Source organism: Phragmites australis, chromosome 1 (assembly GCF_958298935.1).
Source record: "Phragmites australis chromosome 1, lpPhrAust1.1, whole genome shotgun sequence".
Lineage (NCBI taxonomy): Eukaryota > Viridiplantae > Streptophyta > Magnoliopsida > Poales > Poaceae > Phragmites > Phragmites australis.
This window is the reverse complement of record NC_084921.1, coordinates 19,931,091-19,949,096: the sequence shown is the minus strand read 5'-3', so window position 1 is coordinate 19,949,096 and position 18,006 is coordinate 19,931,091. Positions and strand designations below refer to the sequence as shown.

General features: G+C 42.6%; 2 protein-coding genes across 8 annotated transcripts in view; both read right to left on the bottom strand.

The window, feature by feature from the left end:
* LOC133912402 (piezo-type mechanosensitive ion channel homolog) overlaps positions 1-12,159 on the bottom strand; it is a 35,257-nt gene extending 23,098 nt beyond the window's left edge. For 2 of the 7 annotated variants that reach the window (XR_009908802.1, XR_009908803.1), the window contains exons 1-10: positions 11,849-12,159; positions 9,653-9,733; positions 8,468-8,627; positions 8,177-8,322; positions 6,855-7,011; positions 6,577-6,763; positions 5,500-5,615; positions 2,269-2,344; positions 391-606; positions 131-308 (exon numbers count right to left, since the gene is read on the bottom strand). Coding sequence is in view for 2 of the 7 variants with exons in the window: in XM_062355123.1 (XP_062211107.1) it covers positions 131-308; positions 391-606; positions 2,269-2,344; positions 5,500-5,615; positions 6,577-6,763; positions 6,855-7,011; positions 8,177-8,322; positions 8,468-8,627; positions 9,653-9,733; positions 11,849-11,909 (1,378 nt within the window). In the remaining 5 variants the exon portion in view is untranslated. Of the gene's footprint in view, positions 1-130; positions 309-390; positions 607-2,268; positions 2,345-5,499; positions 5,616-6,576; positions 6,764-6,854; positions 7,012-8,176; positions 8,323-8,467; positions 8,628-9,652; positions 9,734-11,848 lie in introns of those variants that run through there. The other 5 variants (XR_009908797.1, XM_062355110.1, XR_009908798.1 and 2 more) reach the window with 4 other exon arrangements.
* A 4,331-nt stretch (positions 12,160-16,490) lies between these two features.
* Positions 16,491-17,336, bottom strand: LOC133912393 (uncharacterized). The gene has a single exon (XM_062355099.1). It carries the CDS (start codon positions 17,234-17,236, stop codon positions 16,925-16,927), a length of 312 nt encoding a protein of 103 aa, XP_062211083.1. The 5' UTR covers positions 17,237-17,336; the 3' UTR covers positions 16,491-16,924.
* Between the last annotated feature and the right edge of the window lie 670 nt (positions 17,337-18,006).

Genomic DNA, 18,006 nt, shown 5'->3' with positions numbered 1-18,006 from the left:
ATGGTTCAATTTATGATAGGTTATCCAACAGAGCATCATATTGCTCAACTGAGAGCCATGGCAGGAATGGAAATGTAAGATGAAAATGCTCTTCATGACAGTATGATACACCATATGACCATACACATACCATCAATGAGCTGATCATCGCTTGATGACGGACCTTCCTTGGAAGTGAAGTAAAGGAAAACAGAATTGTTTACAAGATTACACAGTGCTACAAAGACTCCAAGGCAGAATTGGGCAAGTAAAAATAATCCAGGAATGGAATAGTGCCACAGTCCAATAGTTTCCCAAATCATCATATCCTGCAATATTGATTAGATAACTTTTTATAAATATTGATAGATAAAGTAATTTCTGGTGGACTTGCATAGCTTAACATGACACCTTTTGAAATCTTTTGTTGAAAAATGTGAATGCCACATTGAAGACATATGTGCTGGTTGCCCATAGCAGAATGAAGACTAGAAGTGACCCATTCAACCGATGCATTTGGAACAAGGATGGAAAAGCATATAAAATGTATCCAACATATGCTAGGAGACCAAAAGCACAAATGCTAGTGAAGTTGAAACTCCAGAAGGAAAGGGCAAGCAGCAGGACCTGCAATAATCGAAGATTTTTTGTTAGATGAGAAGTACCTTCGATTTTTTTTTAGCCTATTAAGATTAAGGCATATACATGTACAATAGGCCAAAGGCGAAGAAGCAGAAAACACATTATATAAAGTGCTGATGCAAACTAAAACATATACCCTTACAAATATCACCCTTTTAAATCCTATAGGACACCTTCTCTTATATCCTATAGACACGTACATGAGGACCAGCAGTTGTATAACAGAATTTATTTAAACTTAATTTGATTTCCAAAACAAACTACGAGATTTTTCACAACTACTTTTGTACAGCAACTTAAAAAGAAACACAGCACAGCATACCGCAGGAACCACAAACCAACGTTAAGTCTGCAATGTGTTCTTGTTCCACCACACATGCGACCATGTGCTGCTCCAGCACATTGAGCTTGGTGTTAAACCTCTCGTCCATCTTCTCAACCATGTGATCAGCGCAGCAAAGCACTCTCCATTAAGCGCAAGCAACTTCGACTAAGCATTGGAAGCCAGTGCATGTGGATCCTATACCGATTTGTTGTGTAGGAGGAGACGAAGCTTTGTAGCAGCGAAGATAGAAGCGTATAGGAGCAGAAGAAAGAGACACAATAGAAGAAGGGGTCATTGCCATAAAGAAGAAGTGGGATAGAGATAAGACACTTGCTTATTTATAATGCAAGCCTTTGAAAGAGATTGACATCCCTCTTTCATAGAGAGGATACCCTAACATAATCAGCTAACAAAATCCTTGAAATTTATTGTTAGTATAATCCTTGTGTGTAGCTTAATCTTTTTGCTGTCGGTACTGTAGCAACAGCATGTCGGTTTGTAACAGTAGGTCGCCTACTGTAGCATAAGCAGGTCGGTTCCTACGTATATGGGCAGAACCCCCCCCCCCTAGAGGTATGGTTTAGATGTTTTCTAAATACATCAAAAGTTAGTGGCTAGAAAAACTCCTGTGTCCAGTGTGTTCTTCCAACCCACATCTCACATGATCGAATCCAATATGAACCCCAAGATATAAGGGCACCTAGACTTATCACTTTAACATAACAAATATGTCTTCCTACAAAATCACACTATCCTCACTAAAAACAAAACAAAATAGGATTCGACAAAGTTGACTCAACGAAAGCCAAAATACTTGGACAAATAGACTGTTGCATCTCATGCCGCTTCTGCGGCCTTGTGTGCATGCTCTGCAGGATACAACACCATAGTTGTGTGCCACTAGGAAGGGCCAGGCACAACGCCAGAGCTACCGCAACGCATGAGTCTCCAGCTCATGCTCCATTCACACCTGATAAAAATGACTCATGGGGTGGCTAGTTTCCCTTGTGTCTTATTATTGATCATCAATCCATCTGAATATAATGGATCCTAAACTAAAATATACGATTTGCTCTTATGTGTCCCTATTTTGTATTTTTGTTCCTGGCTATGTTCTCCCATCATCACAGGCCATCAAGTGCGTGGTACATCAGTGACTTCAGGAACATGGCAGGAACAAAGAGAAATGGTTGGCCCAGCCAAGCACAAGAATGTCAAACTCTAACATGGTTGACCCAGCCAAGCATAAGAAGAATGCCAAACTCTAACAGCAAATAAATGGAAAGGTATGGAGTGAGAAAACAAAAACTTGGGAAGAATACCGGGAAGCCGTAGGTGAAGAAGTTAATACTGAATGTTCTGAAAACTGATCCTCTCAGTAAAACGTTAGCATGCCTTCTGATGTAAAGGAAAATTAGTTAGCAATAAATATAATTTAAAGTAGTAATTCTTGAGTAGTAGCAGTTACAGATAAGCAAAGCAGAAATTATGCAGCTTGCTAATAAAACATTCAAAGTTCATCACAACATTTGCAGAGGGCATGATTCTGTTGACAAAAAAATAATGGAAACATAAGTAGATGACTTACTGCATCAAGATTGAGAAACTTGAGTATATTATGTCGGGAATTAAGTAGTTAAGACACTATCAAGTTACAAAGAGTAAAAGGTATTTTTCATCATCTCCCTAGTTCTCCCAATTTATTCGCTTAGGCCCCTCTACTTCCAAAACAGCAAATTTGATCCTTCTCTTTCATTACCAGGTGATTTTTGTGACACAGACACATGTGATACAGTACACTAATAATTAATTTCCCCTTACTCCCTTACTATTATTGTCGCACCAATTGCATAGAAAAGATTGTTAAGCCTGCAAATAAGATAAGCGTACAATTGAATCTTCTGGGGTATGTGTGGAATGGGAGATAGCAAAAACGCATGGAATCATCTGTGCTTATCAAAAGTCCCTAATCAAATGGCAACAAAAGAAGCAAGATCCCAACTGAATCAACTACCTACCTTGCTTCTCATTCCCTGTTCTACATTTAATCTTGCTTTCTCAGTACGGTACTTGAATCACTCTACGCTCCAAAAAATTACTTCAGGCGCTCAACAAGCCTGGCGAATGATAAGTTATTTTCTTTCATCTTTTTGTTAATAAAAGTTCGCAAATATCTCAACCACAAACCAACAGTTTGAATATATTTATTCTTTTTTTTAATAAAAGTTGGCAAATATCTCAACCGCAAACCAACAGTTTGAATATACTGATGGAGTTTACCCACTCATGTGAACAACCATGTCAACAAGAAAGCAATTCACAGGTGTCAAAACTGGTTCTGTTTGAGCAAAACCATCTAGGGAACCCAAATAAAGCTCATTGGCAGACCGACAATTTAAAGTAGAGGAACCAAACTGTGCCTACAAGTAGAGGGACCGAAACTACTAAATTAGCTCAGTAACATCACAGAGAACATAATTACTACATAAATAAGACTGCAAAGGAGCACGACTGCTAATAACATCATAAGAACAGTTGAAAACAGAAATAATAATGCCACTGTAAAATGATGTTTTTCATCTCAGGGGCTTCATAATTGTTAGAGAAGCAATGTAGAAGAAAATAAGTGTAAAAAACGATATTAACGGTGATTGGACCAAAATATGACTTATTTCACCTAAAAAATTAAGTTCCATTTTAACATATTTATAATGGATATCCAAAGCAATGTTATTTTTTCTATGATAAACTATGATTGTTGTAAAGGGTATAATAGTCAAGAGTATTATAGTAATCTCATAGTCTAGGGTTTCCCTCACGTACTCTGTATATTGCCCCCAAGGGCTATCATTGAATACAAGTTGTTATTCCTAACATAGTATTAGAGCTACGGTTTTTCTTTTTAGACGCCGCAACTTGTCCTGATCTTAGCCCACCCACCCGTCGGCTTCCCTCTACCTGCCGGCTTACCTCCCCAGTTGGCTCTCTCTCTCTCTCTCTCTCTCTCTCTCTCTCTCTCCCTGCCCGTCTGTCGGATCCGTGGTTTCCCGATCAGATCCGCCATTTTGCCCACCTGATTTGGGTCCTGTTCACCGACTGTTGTCCTCCCAAGCCCAATCATCGTCCGCCTACGCCCACCGTTCGTCCGCCCGTGTCAGCCGCCGTCACTGCGTTGCTAAACCCGATGCGTCGCCCAGCTCCCCCATTGTCATCGACGCTGCTCGGCTCACCCACTGCCGCCGGTCCGTTGTCGGCCCTCTTCTTCGACCAGATCCACTTTCCTGATCCAGATCTCGAGCCACCATCCTGAGTCGTCGTCACCCGCCCGATCTGGATCCTGAGCCGACATGGGACTGGGCTCGGCTCGCCCCACTACTCACGATGCCTCTCCCTCAACACCACCGGCAGAGAGGGGGGCTGGGCCATCACTTCCGTCCTGCATGACGCCACTGTCGTGGCTGGAGGCTGCCGCACGCCATCGATAGGACGTCACGTCGCCTATCGCGATGCTCCAGCCTGCAGCCAAATCGTGCTGAATCTTCACTGTTGCTGCCATCAGGATCTGGATCGAGGCCAAAGGATCCACTCTTTGCAAGACCTCTACCGGCATGGCTATGCTCTGTTGTGTGCTCTTCTTCATTCGCCGCTTTGGAGGAGTTCTTGGAAGCACTTTTGGCTACACGTATGATGGTGTTTGCTACAAGATTTTTGTTCTTATCCATGATGTGCTAGTGCTACTTCTTGGTATTTCCGTGTGTTTCCATTGCTCTTGCTAGTCTTGTTGCTTCCATTGTCGTTGCTAGGATCTCTAATTTTCTTAGTCTTTGCTTTTCCATTGCGTCCATTCAAGTCTCAGTCTCTCTTTGAGTTCTTATATGCCGTGCGAGTCCACATATTCTTTCGTCTTTTAGTCAATTTCTTTTGTGATTAGCTAAATATTTGTCTTTGTTTAGCTAATCATTTCCCGTCGTTATTGACGCAACTATGTCATCTAGGTCTTCTCGTAAGCTTAGTGACAACTTCTTTTGTTGTCTTGCTACACATCGTCGCTTTGTTGCAATTCTCGACCAAGGGCATTCATTTGTTGTCATCATCACGACTCTACTTTTGTGCTCCGCTTTGCACTTCTTCAGCTTGATTCGATAGGATTGCTAAAGCTCCACTCTACGACGGCTTTGAAGAGACAATTTTTTGATGTATTAGTCTAAGTTTATTACTGAGTGTCACCTCTTTTAAATGCAACACTATTGCATACGTCTTGCATTTGAAGGGGTGTTAAGGGTATAATAGTCAAGCGTATTATGGTAATCACATAGCCTAGGGTTTTCCTCATGTACTCTATATAATGCCCCCATGGGTTACAATTGAATATAAGTTGCTATTCCTAACAATTGTGATGTCATTTAGCAGCCAAGATCCCCACTGCTACTCCATTTTCATTTTTGTGCGGTGTTAGTAAGCTAGTTTTTTGTAACTACAACATTCAGTTATTTCACAGTGAATGAAATTTGATACGTTCAACATTTTAGCAGGAAAAAAAATCATTTGCATACCGAGATTGGCGAACCAAAAATGCATTCCTATAAGGCAGAAGGTCTTCTGTTAAGCTGTCATTTTCTAGAGATATAAGCGAATCCATTTCCTGTATGTCTCGTTTGGCTGATGACAACTACAGTAAGTGGAAAAGAGCCAGTATTAGAAGGTAATGATCTTTTGTCCACTGAAAAGCCAGAACTCAGCAAAGTTCCCTATTATCGGTAGAAATGTGATGATACTTTGACTGCTACTGATTCTGAATACGAACTAATGGAATGCTAGTCAGCAGTGATATTTCTAGTGATGCATATTGTATTACATGTAACTTTCGGTATAGTCTGGTCAATTTATCAATCCGTTACATCCACCGAAAAACATAAAGACAACTGCTTTACATGATTGAACACTAGATGCTAGTTTCAGGGTAACACTTGACATTACATTCAGAAATGTTTTATGCCCCTTCACATATTACTACCATAGCCAACAATGCAGTGGATCTTAAGAACATAATTTGTTCCATTTGACATTCTTGCTTTAAGCATTTTAAGCTCTGCCTAATATGTAAATGACTAGAGATCCCAATTCAGAGTTGTCATAATATTTTATTTTCATTATGCTACTGGGTTTTCGAAAAGTAAGTGAAGACAATGAAGAAGTTGTTAGATTGCCCGTAGACACTCTTCTGCATAAATCTCCAACATAATGAACTAATGGCAACAACAGCATCTTAAGAGAACAACGATAATTCAGTAAGTTATATTTTAACATAATAGTAATCCCAATATGCACAAGTCAGCTACTAGACAGCTCATCCCAAAAAGTTCAGATAATTCCATCCTCCATATTCTCTAAACAAAGAAAAACTTGACCAACCTAGGAGGAACTACGTGGCATTGTAAATAAGAAGAAATAGGCACCCAAATTCGAGTCGAAGAGGCATAATGTGAGGGATAACTACCTATGAAAACGGCAGAATATGAGCAACAATTATAAGCATCATTCAAAAAACACATCACATGGTCATTTTGCCATATGAATGCCAGAAAAAATCACATTGTGCATGCTGAAGAAATTGATGCTTAGTTGCTTACCATGAAGTAATACACCAGAAGCGAAATACCAGAAGACAGTTCAGGCCATTCTGATCTCGAGGAAACTTTGAATAGCCCAATGAAGTCAGCAAATGCTAGCACAACATAGGGAAACTTCACAGGCAACTGGTAGATATAAAGCAGAAGAATACTGAACACCGAATATATCTCAAGTAACCTCCACCATCTTCACAAAACATCGAAAATAAATTTAGAAATATCACCAAAAAGCATGTTTGCTAGGATAATAAACCAATTGTTCACAGCAAGGAGCTTACCGAAAAAGACCAAGAAAGTTGCTTGTTAAGGACCAATCGACAAGGCCAATGCAGCTAAATACAAAGAACGGTAAAGAAATCCATGAAGGATGGCTAATACTGACAACTAACTGGGCAGCAGGCAGTAACAAACAGCACGCTACCCGCAAATGGTAACCTGCACAGAGTAAATACTTTTTCATTGGACAGTATACAATAGTAAGTTCTGAACTAATGTGCCAGCAGTTCTTATGGCAAGACGATGTATGGCAAACATAAACAAGCATGGGGGATTAGGAGTTCTATAATATAGCACGTCAAACAGGAATTTTAAATAAAAAAAAACAGCTAATATCATCTCACAATGATCTTTTTTTTCCAAATATATCCTTCATAATATAACTCATTTTGATGTGGTCTGAAGTCTAAACTAATTATTACACAAGTCAGTTTCAATGCATTACTCCCTCAATTATTTTCTATTTTGATGTTGTATGGCGCAGAATGTTGGCCAACTAAAAGGCAACATGTCCAACGGTTGAGTGTAGCGGAGATGCGCATGCTGAGATGGATGTGTGGCCACACAAGAAAGGATCGGGTTCGGAATGATGACATACGTGATAGAGTTGATGTAGCACCAATTGAAGAGAAGCTTGTCCAACATCGTTTGAGATGGTTTGGGCATATACAACACAGGCCCTCAGAAGCGCCTGTACATAGCGGAAGAATAAAGCGTGCGGATAATGTCAAGAGAGGTCGAGGTAGACCAAACTTGACATGGGAGGAGTCTGTAAAGAGGGATCTGAAAGACTGGAATATCACCAAAGAACTAGCCATGGACAGGGGTGCGTGGAAGTTAGCTATCCACGTGCCAGAGCCATGACTAGACTTGCAAGATCTTATGGGTTTCATCGCTAGCCTACCCCAACTTGTTTGGGACTGAAAGGCTTTGTTGTTGTTGTTATTGTTGTTGTTGTTGTTGGAGTCGAAAAGTGTTCTCTTTTTTATGTTATCAGTTTCCAAAAAAAATGATCTCTGCAGCTCCCTAAAGTGCCCCTAACTCATTTAGTTTTATCTACATTTCAGTATTTTTACAGGACACAATCTCTTTGTTCGTTGATCACAATGGGATGTTTAGAAGACAAACAAATTTAATGAAAGGGCAAGAGACACGACGTTAATAGGGATATCACATATGGGGTCATCTTGTGCTTTTCTGAATACGTGGTCACAAATCTAAAACTATCAAATAAAAAATAATGGAGGGAATAATTCAGTCTAAGAATATAACTACAATTTTTTTATTCTAGTCCATATTGATCCAAAGCGCATAGCAAACTGACCTATTTGCTCAACCCCAAAGGAGAAGTTGAGCCAACATGAATCTTGATGAAGCCCAGTTCCAAGGACTTCAACCAAAGCAACAGCAGCAGCAGATAGCTGTATGACAAGAAAATAGAGAACTGATGGTGATTCCGAAGGCTGGTCCCTGCATCAACTGCCATGATTAGCGTTAAATCCAGATGTGCCTTCATAGGAAGCATTTACAAATGAGTGGACGCATGGATATGTGCATGTACATGAGAATACAGAATCGATACGAAGAAAAGCACTGATGCATAAAACTTAAATACCTTGCTAAACCAACCAGCTTCGCCCACCAAGAATGAGCCACAGACCATCCCCTTCCTTCAATGTACCAGAGTATATGAAATGTAATTTGTGCTAAAATGGCAAGCACAGAGTAAATAATTGTACACCACAGCAAAAGGTACAGCCTCCAAGTACGAAACCCTTTGAAATGAGAAAAGAACATTAGTCATTTATAATTTACATAAATAATTTGATAAATATTGTGCATATTGTTAGTAATACAACTAGGAGAACCAATCTCTCGTGTATAAGTTGCAATAAGAATCATTCCAAAATTTAAGGCAAAGTTCACGATAATAACTATCAGTAAATTTCCTTGAGCTTATCTGGTTTCGGAATTTTAGTAAATAGCCATTTGACCTAATGAACAAGTTAAGGGTTTGTTTCAGCTTCATATTCATCCACATCAAAAAGCTGAGCCCGCGCCCCCATAGCATGATTGTTTGCCCATTAAGTTAGATAGAATTAGATTAGGAGGTTCTAGACTATTCCACATTGTTAGGATTGGATTCAATCTGTTAGTTTTCTTAGGAATCTACTAATCTTCTATATATAAAGAAAAGAGGATCATCAATAAAGATTCAAGCTTATTAGAAGGGGAAACCCTAATCAGTCGTCACGCCTCCAGCCTCCTGGCCACTAGCCAATAAGCCAATTTATCTCTCGCTCTCCTATTTGTGCCCAAAATTCCCCCAATGTTCCCCAAATCCCGGTGAAATTTTCAAACACAGTTTGACCGTACCATCGGACCCGCAACAACACACGGCGGTACTCCTAATTGTTTATAAATCATGGTCCCTAAATATCGATAAGAAATCAAATTCATGCCAGGTAGAACAGAGACTCAGAAAAACAGTAGAGGCAAAGCCAAGTAATACCACATGATGGAAACTCAGCTAACTAAATACTTAATACTTAATACCATGGGACCAGAATCACTTGGTTGAACCCTACGTCACAGTTTTAAGGAGCACAGTGAAACATTTCAGTTTGGTAAAATCAACTTAGTTTTTCAAATAGTATATCAACCCAACCAAGCAGTCTAACTTTAATGGACAAATAAAGTTGACATTCAAATAGTATATCAACCCAACCAAGCAGACTAGCTTTAATGGACAAATAAAGTTGACATTTGAGAATGCACAAATAAGATATCACAGCCATACCTCTTCTTGGAGCAACAAATCGAATAGCAAAGAGGATGATCATATTACTTAGACAAATCAAACTCCAATCAAGTAAAGAAGCTGCAAAAAAAATGGATGTGAAGTGAATGGTTAGATCAATAGGAACATGTGCCAAAAAAAACTGGTCAAATTTTAGTGCTTTGAGAAAGATAGCTTCAAACAGCTTTATGGACCAGCCTGCGATTGCTATAGTATAATACAGAGCAGGGGAACAAACAAACAAGGATGAAATACATCAATCCAAGGCCTCGTCTTCAGGAAAGTAGCCATCTAAAGCAACAATGAAGCCTCAATGACTCAGGATCATTAGGTCAAGAGGGTTGTCAGGCCGAAGGGATAGAATCACTCAATACCCTTTAAGGCTAGCAACATGCCGGGTGGGGTCGGGCCCTGCGGGTTTCGGACCCGGCAGGGGTGGGGGCGGGTGTTGAAATCGCCCCGCGGGACCTTCGAGCTGGGGCCTCGACCCGAGCCGGGTTCGGGGCCGAGGCTGATTTTCAGCACCCGTGAGTGCCCCACGAGCCTCGAGACAGCCATGACCCATGGGCTCAACCCAATTCTAGACTGCCCGAGCCCGAGGCGCCGCGCCCCCACTGGTCGACCAGCCGCCACCATGGCTCTATCACCCTCCCGCGCTCCGCCGTTGCCGCCTTGCTTGCGCCGTCCCACATCGCGGACTGGCGAGCGAGTCTAGGGTCCCTAACGGGGTCGGGGTCGGGGCTTCTTTTAGACCCGGTAACCATTTCGGGGTCGAGTCGGGTTTGAGGTGTCGGGTTTCGGGTCGGGTGCATTCTCGCTCCACCCAACCCCAACCCGACCCGTTGCCAGCCGTAGCACCCTTTGGCCATCGCATTCCCATCACCCAAGCCATGCTGAGCCCGTAGGGCATGAGGGCCAACCAGCCAAAGGGTCTCATTCACTTTGGCATGTGGGTCCTTGCCAAAGCTTCCATTCCTGGAGTCCATAAAGGCCGGAGCCCAATGGGTCACATCCTAGATCTGTAGTGTACCCAGTCCACCAGACCAAAAAAATAGTGTTCCGTTCCACTTCCACCTAGAGATAGTCCATGGGAAATACCCAAAGTACCCCTACGGTTGTAACCTCTGAGGGGGTACCGTTCTACCTATACTATTTTCCCCTCTCTGGCCATATGAATAAAGCACAGGACAGATTGAAACAGACATGTATTCTGAACATACTGAGCACCGTATTACCATACCCCTTTTTCCCAACAGGCTTCAGGAGCTGCACTCTTTAGTCACATAACTACAACAAATCCTATTGACATGTCATTTGGGGGGGAAACTATCCTGCTCATGCATCCAGATTCAATTGATCAATGGAAAAACTACAACACAAGTTTGTGAGTAACAGATGATAAGAAACTAGTTCCAGAGGTCCACGAAGGCATGAAGTAAATAAGATTATCAGTGATGGTGGTGCATACATATGTCATTCCTGGAGCATTACATGATTATATCACAATAATATAATCGTGTATCAACATCTACCAAGTTTTATGTGTATCAACATCTACCAAGTTTCTCTGAGTTTCTCATCAACAATATAACTGTGTCACATGACGTGACAGTAATTCAGCACAGTAGTGTTAGAACGTAGAAGTCATGGCACAGCTGCATCAGTGTCATGCTGGTAAAGTGTGCCATACCATTTCACATCAGTAAGAAGTTATCAAGTTATACATTTTAAACATACAAATAGATTGCCACGTTTCGCTCCGGCAGACATCCTAGACATGGCCGCATGTATGGATAGGAAATGTTCAGAACAAGACAGATGTTTCAGGAAGTGCCAAACACTGATGCAACGCGTACTAAAAGAATCACTGCAGAATGACTGGTGACAAAACAAAAGAAATTATGCTCTCTCCAATAGGCACCGAGTTTTCCATATTAACATGAACCATCAGCATGCTGATGTCAATGACTTCCCTAGCACACATTTTCTGATGTCAATGACTTCCCTAGCACACATTTTACATTACTAAACTTATTAATCTTGCCCTATCGGCATCAGCAATTCCCAACTAGCTGATCACCGCGCAGCAGCACCGCAAGTCCGCAACCCTCCCCCAATCGACAGAGTGGCCCGTTCAGCAGGCACGGCTAGACATTTTGCAAAGGGTTCGGATCGGAGGGGAGGGAGGAAACGCACCTGCCAGGAGCAGCAGCGGCAGAAGGAAGCTGCCGGCGCACCCGCCCGTCCGCTGCGCCATCGCGGGACGGCGGCTGTCTCTTCCCTTCGGCTAGTCCGATGCCGCCGGCATCTCAAGCGCGGGCACGAATCGGATCGAGAGCGCTTGTCCTCCGCGCCAGCGACAGATACGAGATTGGTGAGGATTGCGGCGGCGAGGAGATCTGTTGGGTGGGATGAGTTTATGTTTGTTTTCTCCTTTTCCTCTTTCTTTCTTGCTCTCCTGGGGAAGATTGGTTGGGACAGGGGGGTTTGCAGCAAGAGCGTGTGGACATGGCTCGCTCGCTCACCATTCGATTGGTTGATTCCGGTTTGGAGGGCCTCGTGTCTCGTCTCTACTGGGCCTGATCGCAGGTCTGGACTGTGGGACATGTTGTCGCATGGGCCCACGAGACACTGAGGGTAGAGAAGCAGTGTTTTTTTTTCATTTAAATGAGAATGCACGGTTACAAGGGGGGAAAATGGAGAAAATTTCTTATTTGCTATCAAATGATAACCTAATGTCATATTTGCCACTGAAAAATTTGTGTTTCCTTATTTGACATTGATTCTAACTTTCATCTTTTACATGTCATTATCATCTATTTGGCCCTAAGATGCTGTGAAGTGGTAGTGTAAAAAACATATTTGCCTCTATGTTGTAAGGCGCATGTTCCCCTCTCCTTGGCTCCAATTCTGAACCAGCAAAATCACGTAGCCGCTCATCGCGCCACGCTTCTAACCCCCACTCACCTCTGATCCCACGCGTCGCATCCCTCCTGCCCATATCTGTATCAGCTCCCTTTTGATTTGATTCCCCCTGCATGATTGCCTCTAGCCGATGCTGAGGCCGTCATCATCGAATCTCGTGCTCATAGTGCGGATCTCGCTCCTCGGGTAGGCATGGGCGCGATCTGGGAGATTGGGATGAAAGGGGGCGTTAGCGATGAGCAGCTCGGCGAAACATCTATGGGGCTATGGTCTGGGAGCTATGGCTCCCTCGCGTCCGTCACGGGCAGCGACGCCGGCTACGGGGAAGGAAGGCAAGAGCCAAGGGGTGGGCGTGGCATGGGGAGGAGTGGATGCAGATGTTGCACCGTGCGATGCGACTGGTCAACCGGCGCAAGGCTGACGTGCTTCTGCTACTTGCCATCGCGTCCACCATTGTGTTCTGCTTGGTTCAAAAAGAGCAATGCGTTCGAGGAAACATGAACTTCTGGCACTCCTAATCCACACCCCACCCAGCGCCTATCATGGTCTGCAATCTCATTATCCAGGAAAGAGGAGGATGGGCTCCGTTGAACAGATGGTCATCCAAGATCTTGTTGGGCATGAACTCGCGGAGCAGCCACCTGTGCTTGCTTTCTTCTTGGATGCTGTTACCTCTCAACAGTTTGGGAAGGAGGGGGCCACCAGTCAGTCAGTGTAAGAGAGCAAGGTTAGTATGGCCATTAACATAAAAAATTGACATGTCAAAGGGTTAAAATGCAAACAGTAGCTGACGAAATAAGCAGCAATGGCATGCAGGGGATGAAAGTTAGAAACAATGGCAAATAAGGAAACTCAAAATTTTCCAGTGGCAAATAGGGCACTAGGTTATCATTTGATAGCAAATAAGGAATTTTCTCAAAAATTTGTGGCACCGGTGAAAATAGCATGCGGCATGAATTCAGGCCTAGCACCGGTGTCATAGAATTTTTTTCTATGTTATAAGAGTTCTTCGTTCGTTTCAGTTTAGGTCACTTCGTTTTTATCTTGGATCGATAGTAAATTCTGCTCCCACAAGCCAAAATTGAAACAAAGTGTCTAAGTGTATAAATCAATTCTCAATATCCAAAGCCATATCTACAACTAGAATCCATAATTTGAGGTTCGTAGTGTGTATACCAGACATTAGACACTTTTGTCAGTATCAAGATCCAATTCAAAAGGCTAGGATACCAAATAGCCACATATTTGAAAAATCAAGTCATAGGGTTTAGGGTTTCCATACATCAATAGACGAATGCATGACTATAGTGTCAATGCATCCTCTACTGATCTAACATGCTCGAAATTCCAAAGGGGTGATCAAGCACAGGATAGCAATTCAATAGAAAACTAGCAAGCTCTTGAATGCATACTTATGAGAAGTCATTCACTCTGAGTGTTTGGCCAATAATGTTATGGTGAAGAAGGCAAACAACAAGTGGAAAATGTGCACGGATTTCATCGACCTAAACAAGGTTTGACTGAAGGATCATTTTCCACTATTGAGGATCTACTGACTGTTGACTCAACCTCCACGTGTGTACTTGGGTTATCATCAAATTAGCATATGTAAAGAAGATGAGGAGAAGACCTCCTTCATCATGTCTTTCGAAGTTTATAGCTATGTAAATATGGCTTTTGGTTTAAAGAGTGTCGGTTGTATTTACCAAATGTGTGTTCAGAGTACTTTTGATAATCAAATCAGAAGGAATCTCGAAGCATATGTTGACGACGTAGCTATTAAAAGTAAGCTCAAAGAGTATCTACTCATCGATTTGCGAGAAACCTTAGATAACCATAGAAACATCAGATGATGTTGAAACCTAAGAAATGTGTTTTCAAAATTTCCTTGAGAAAGCTGCTCGGGTTCTTACTATCCAGTCGAAGCATCAAGGCCAAACCCAAAATGATAGAAGCTACCGAGGATATGCAATCTCCAAGCACAACAAAAGAATTCCAAAGGCTAACAGGTTGCATGGTTTTGATAAATCATTTTATTTTTAAGTTAGGCGAAAATGACTGCCTTTTTATAAGCTTAATAAAGAATTATGAAGGTTTCATGTGAACCGAGCAAGCAGAAACAACATTCCAAGACCTAAAGAGATATATTTTTTCTCCTCTTATGCTAACCTCACCTAATATAAGAGAAGAGATGTTACTATATATAATGGCCATATGAACATGTGGATAGCACAATGGTAAGACCTTAGGTATGAGGTTACCAAACTAGGGTTTGAACCCTAGTTCTCGCAAAAAAAAAGCCCATCGTTGTGTGTTTCTTGTGGTCGTGGCCCGGTCATTCAGCGATAGCGTGCGGATTGTAGCCGGCTTTCAGGGTCTTTTCTCAACCTTAATGCAATACCTTCGGAATATCTCTCCCCTTAGGTCGAGTTTTCATATATCATGGCCATGCCACAAGTCGTCAATGCAGTTCTCGTGATGAAATGGGGGATGATCGAGAAGCAGGAGCTTGTTCAGAGCCCGATATATTACGTAAGGGAATTTTTTTTATGTTATCCTCAGGTACACAAAATTCTCTATGCTATTCTTATGACTACTCGTAAGCTTAAACATTGTTTTCAATCACTTAAGATTATTTTTGCATCTACCTTCCCACTGGGAGATATTTTCCATAATCAGTAAGCGATCGGGAGAATAACTAAGTAGTTAGTAAAACTTGAGGAGTTCAACCTTCACTTTGTTCCCCGAACAACGGTTAAATCCCAGGTGCTAGTCAACTTTGTTGTAGAATTGTTAAACTCTAGCCTATTTGCAAACACGAGCATGAAGTCTAGGAACTATGGACAATGCATTTTGATGGCTCATTGACACTCGAAGGCTCGGGGTTGGGGTAATTTGATATCGTCGACATGGCAAACCCTAAGGTATGTCCTTTAGATTGATTTTCCTGACACGAACAACGAGGCAAGAATATGAAAGATCGCTAGCTAGCCTCCGAGCAGCTGTTTTGCTATGAATTTGACAACTTCTTGTGAATGGATATTCACAACTAGTCACGAATTAGGTTAAGAAGGAATATAGATGTTCTAACATGACCATGGGCGCATACCTTTCGGAGATTAAGAAGCTTGAATTGCATTTTATTAGACTGAAGTACAATACCTCCCGAGAAGGGATAGCTTTCTAATGATCTCCACTATATTCCAAGGTTTTTATGGAGAAACCCTTAATATCGTATGTATCATAAAGTGTCGAGATAGAGAAATGAGTGGTTATCCCTAATTAGGGTATAGCACTCGAGGTATCTCAAAACTTTGACACTTCACATGAGGTGTCGCAAAGAGCTGCCATCTCACTCGGATTAACTCAAAACGTCATTGCACCGTTCGAGTACCAAGAATCGTGGTAATACCACTCTATTGTTTTCCGCATATCTTCTAACTTGCATCATCATCCACTCAGACGTGAAGGCGAAGGGGGAATGAAACAGAAATGATAATCAGGTAGCTTACAATGCAAAAGGATCTGGAAATTGGAAGATACATGATGCTTAACGCCCTAACCTCGGAGCAACAGAGGGGTAACTAGCAGTGCAAGACCGATCGAAACTTGCATAAAAGATTCACTAGAGACAGAATTTTTTTAGAGGAGAGTTTTTAATTAATTTCCATAAGCTAAAACTAGAGCCAGCACAACTATTGCCAGACGATCAGATGATGCTGTACCTGAAGGCTGCTTGACTTTGGTAATTTGAATAAATTACGATGATTGTGTCGCGGGCTCTCAAAAAACATGCTGTCCAGCTAGCGTTAGGTCGATGATTGGCCCCTGGCCGGGCGAGCTGCCGGTTGGTGTGAGCGTGACTGATTCAACTTTTAACATGATTTTGTGCTTTGCTAAATTCAAATCAGCATGATTGAACACACAGAAATGTAATTTCTATCGATGAACAGACCGAGAAAGTAGCATACCTAACTAAGACACAGACGATTACGAGATCGTAATTACATTCTTGACTTGTTACCCGCGGTGTTCTCTTGTATACCGAGGAACGCCTTAATTACCCGGCCTATACGTTTCTACTTATTACATCACGGCCACGTACTGCGCTGCGTTCGCTCTACACCGCCGTCGCGGTTGGACTAGTCCACAGCCGCCGCATGCCTCGCCGCCGGCCACACAATAAAACTGAGCCGGAGGCCTCGCCGCGGCGGTGCGCCAGTCACCACTAGGGTAGCTAGAGATAGCTTAAGAGTTAAGATACTGCAAACTACTAACAACAAACTAAAACAGAGAGCGGGCGAATAAAGCCACCAACCACCATCCCCAAGCGAGCAAGCTAGCTAGCTACATATCCAGCCGCAGGATGCGCCTGAGGTCGCGCGTCGCGGAGTCGTCGACGACGGCGACGGCCTTCTTGACGGGGAACTGTGGCATCGGCAGCGAGCTCGGCTCTGGGGACGCCGAGAACGCCGGCCCGGCGTACACCTCCGCGGCGGGCCTCACCGAAGCCGATGTCTTCCTGCTGCCTTGGTTCCTCCGGCCGGCGGCCGGCGGCGGAGACCTCCTGGTGCCGGGGTTGCTAGGCCTACGGTGCGCCGCCCGGATCCTCTGCGGCGGCAGCATGATGTTGTGTGCGCGCAGCACCTCGGTGGCCATCGATGGCGAAGGCAAGAAAAAGGATAGGAGAGGAGAGGGGAGGAAAGTTAGTTGGATGCTGATGATCGCTGCGATTCTCACAGTTTCGCCAGGTTTGGGGTGGAAGGGTCTTTATAGGGACGGACTAGCGGGAAATGGATTCGGTAGACGCGTAACGCGTTGCCTGCTTTGCCTTCCGGCTTCCGACGGGGCGGTGGACTTCGACGGCTTCCTCGCCCGCTTTGATCGGTTCGGGGCAGCTTCGCGTCGGTCTGGCTAAAGACCGTGCTGCTTCGGGTACCCGAGTTCTTGTCAAGTTTTTTTTTTGTTTGTTTCGTTGTGTAAGCTGTGCAAAACAGTGTCGCTGCGTTTCTGTGTTCGTCGAAATTTCATCATAATGTTTATTTGTTTTAGTTAGGAACAACAGAGGCTATATTGCAAGATTCAAGGTGTCTAGTCAAAAAATAAGTAGGCTACATTTAGAGATTCCGATCGTTTATCTAGCTACAACCTAGAATAAGTAGTATGCTGTTAAGGCTTATATTGTGAATTTTGGATATACAAATTAACTTAGTATAATTATTTTTTCAATTTTAGTAATTAATTGCCTAAGTAACTACATGGATTAGGTAGTTTCAAGCCATCTACCATGCTTTGGTACTCAACCGTTCTAATTCAACTAGACATTTTTAGTCATTTGGGGATTTAAGGATTCTCATTATATCGTCAGTATTTGATATTTTTCACTCAATGTCTCATTGAAATATTGATCTTAATTTATTATCTCTATT

Coding starts and splice junctions, on each gene's coding strand:
- LOC133912393 (XM_062355099.1), bottom strand. CDS start 17,236: ATGGCCACCGAGGTGCTGCGCGCACACAACATCATGCTGCCGCCGCAG.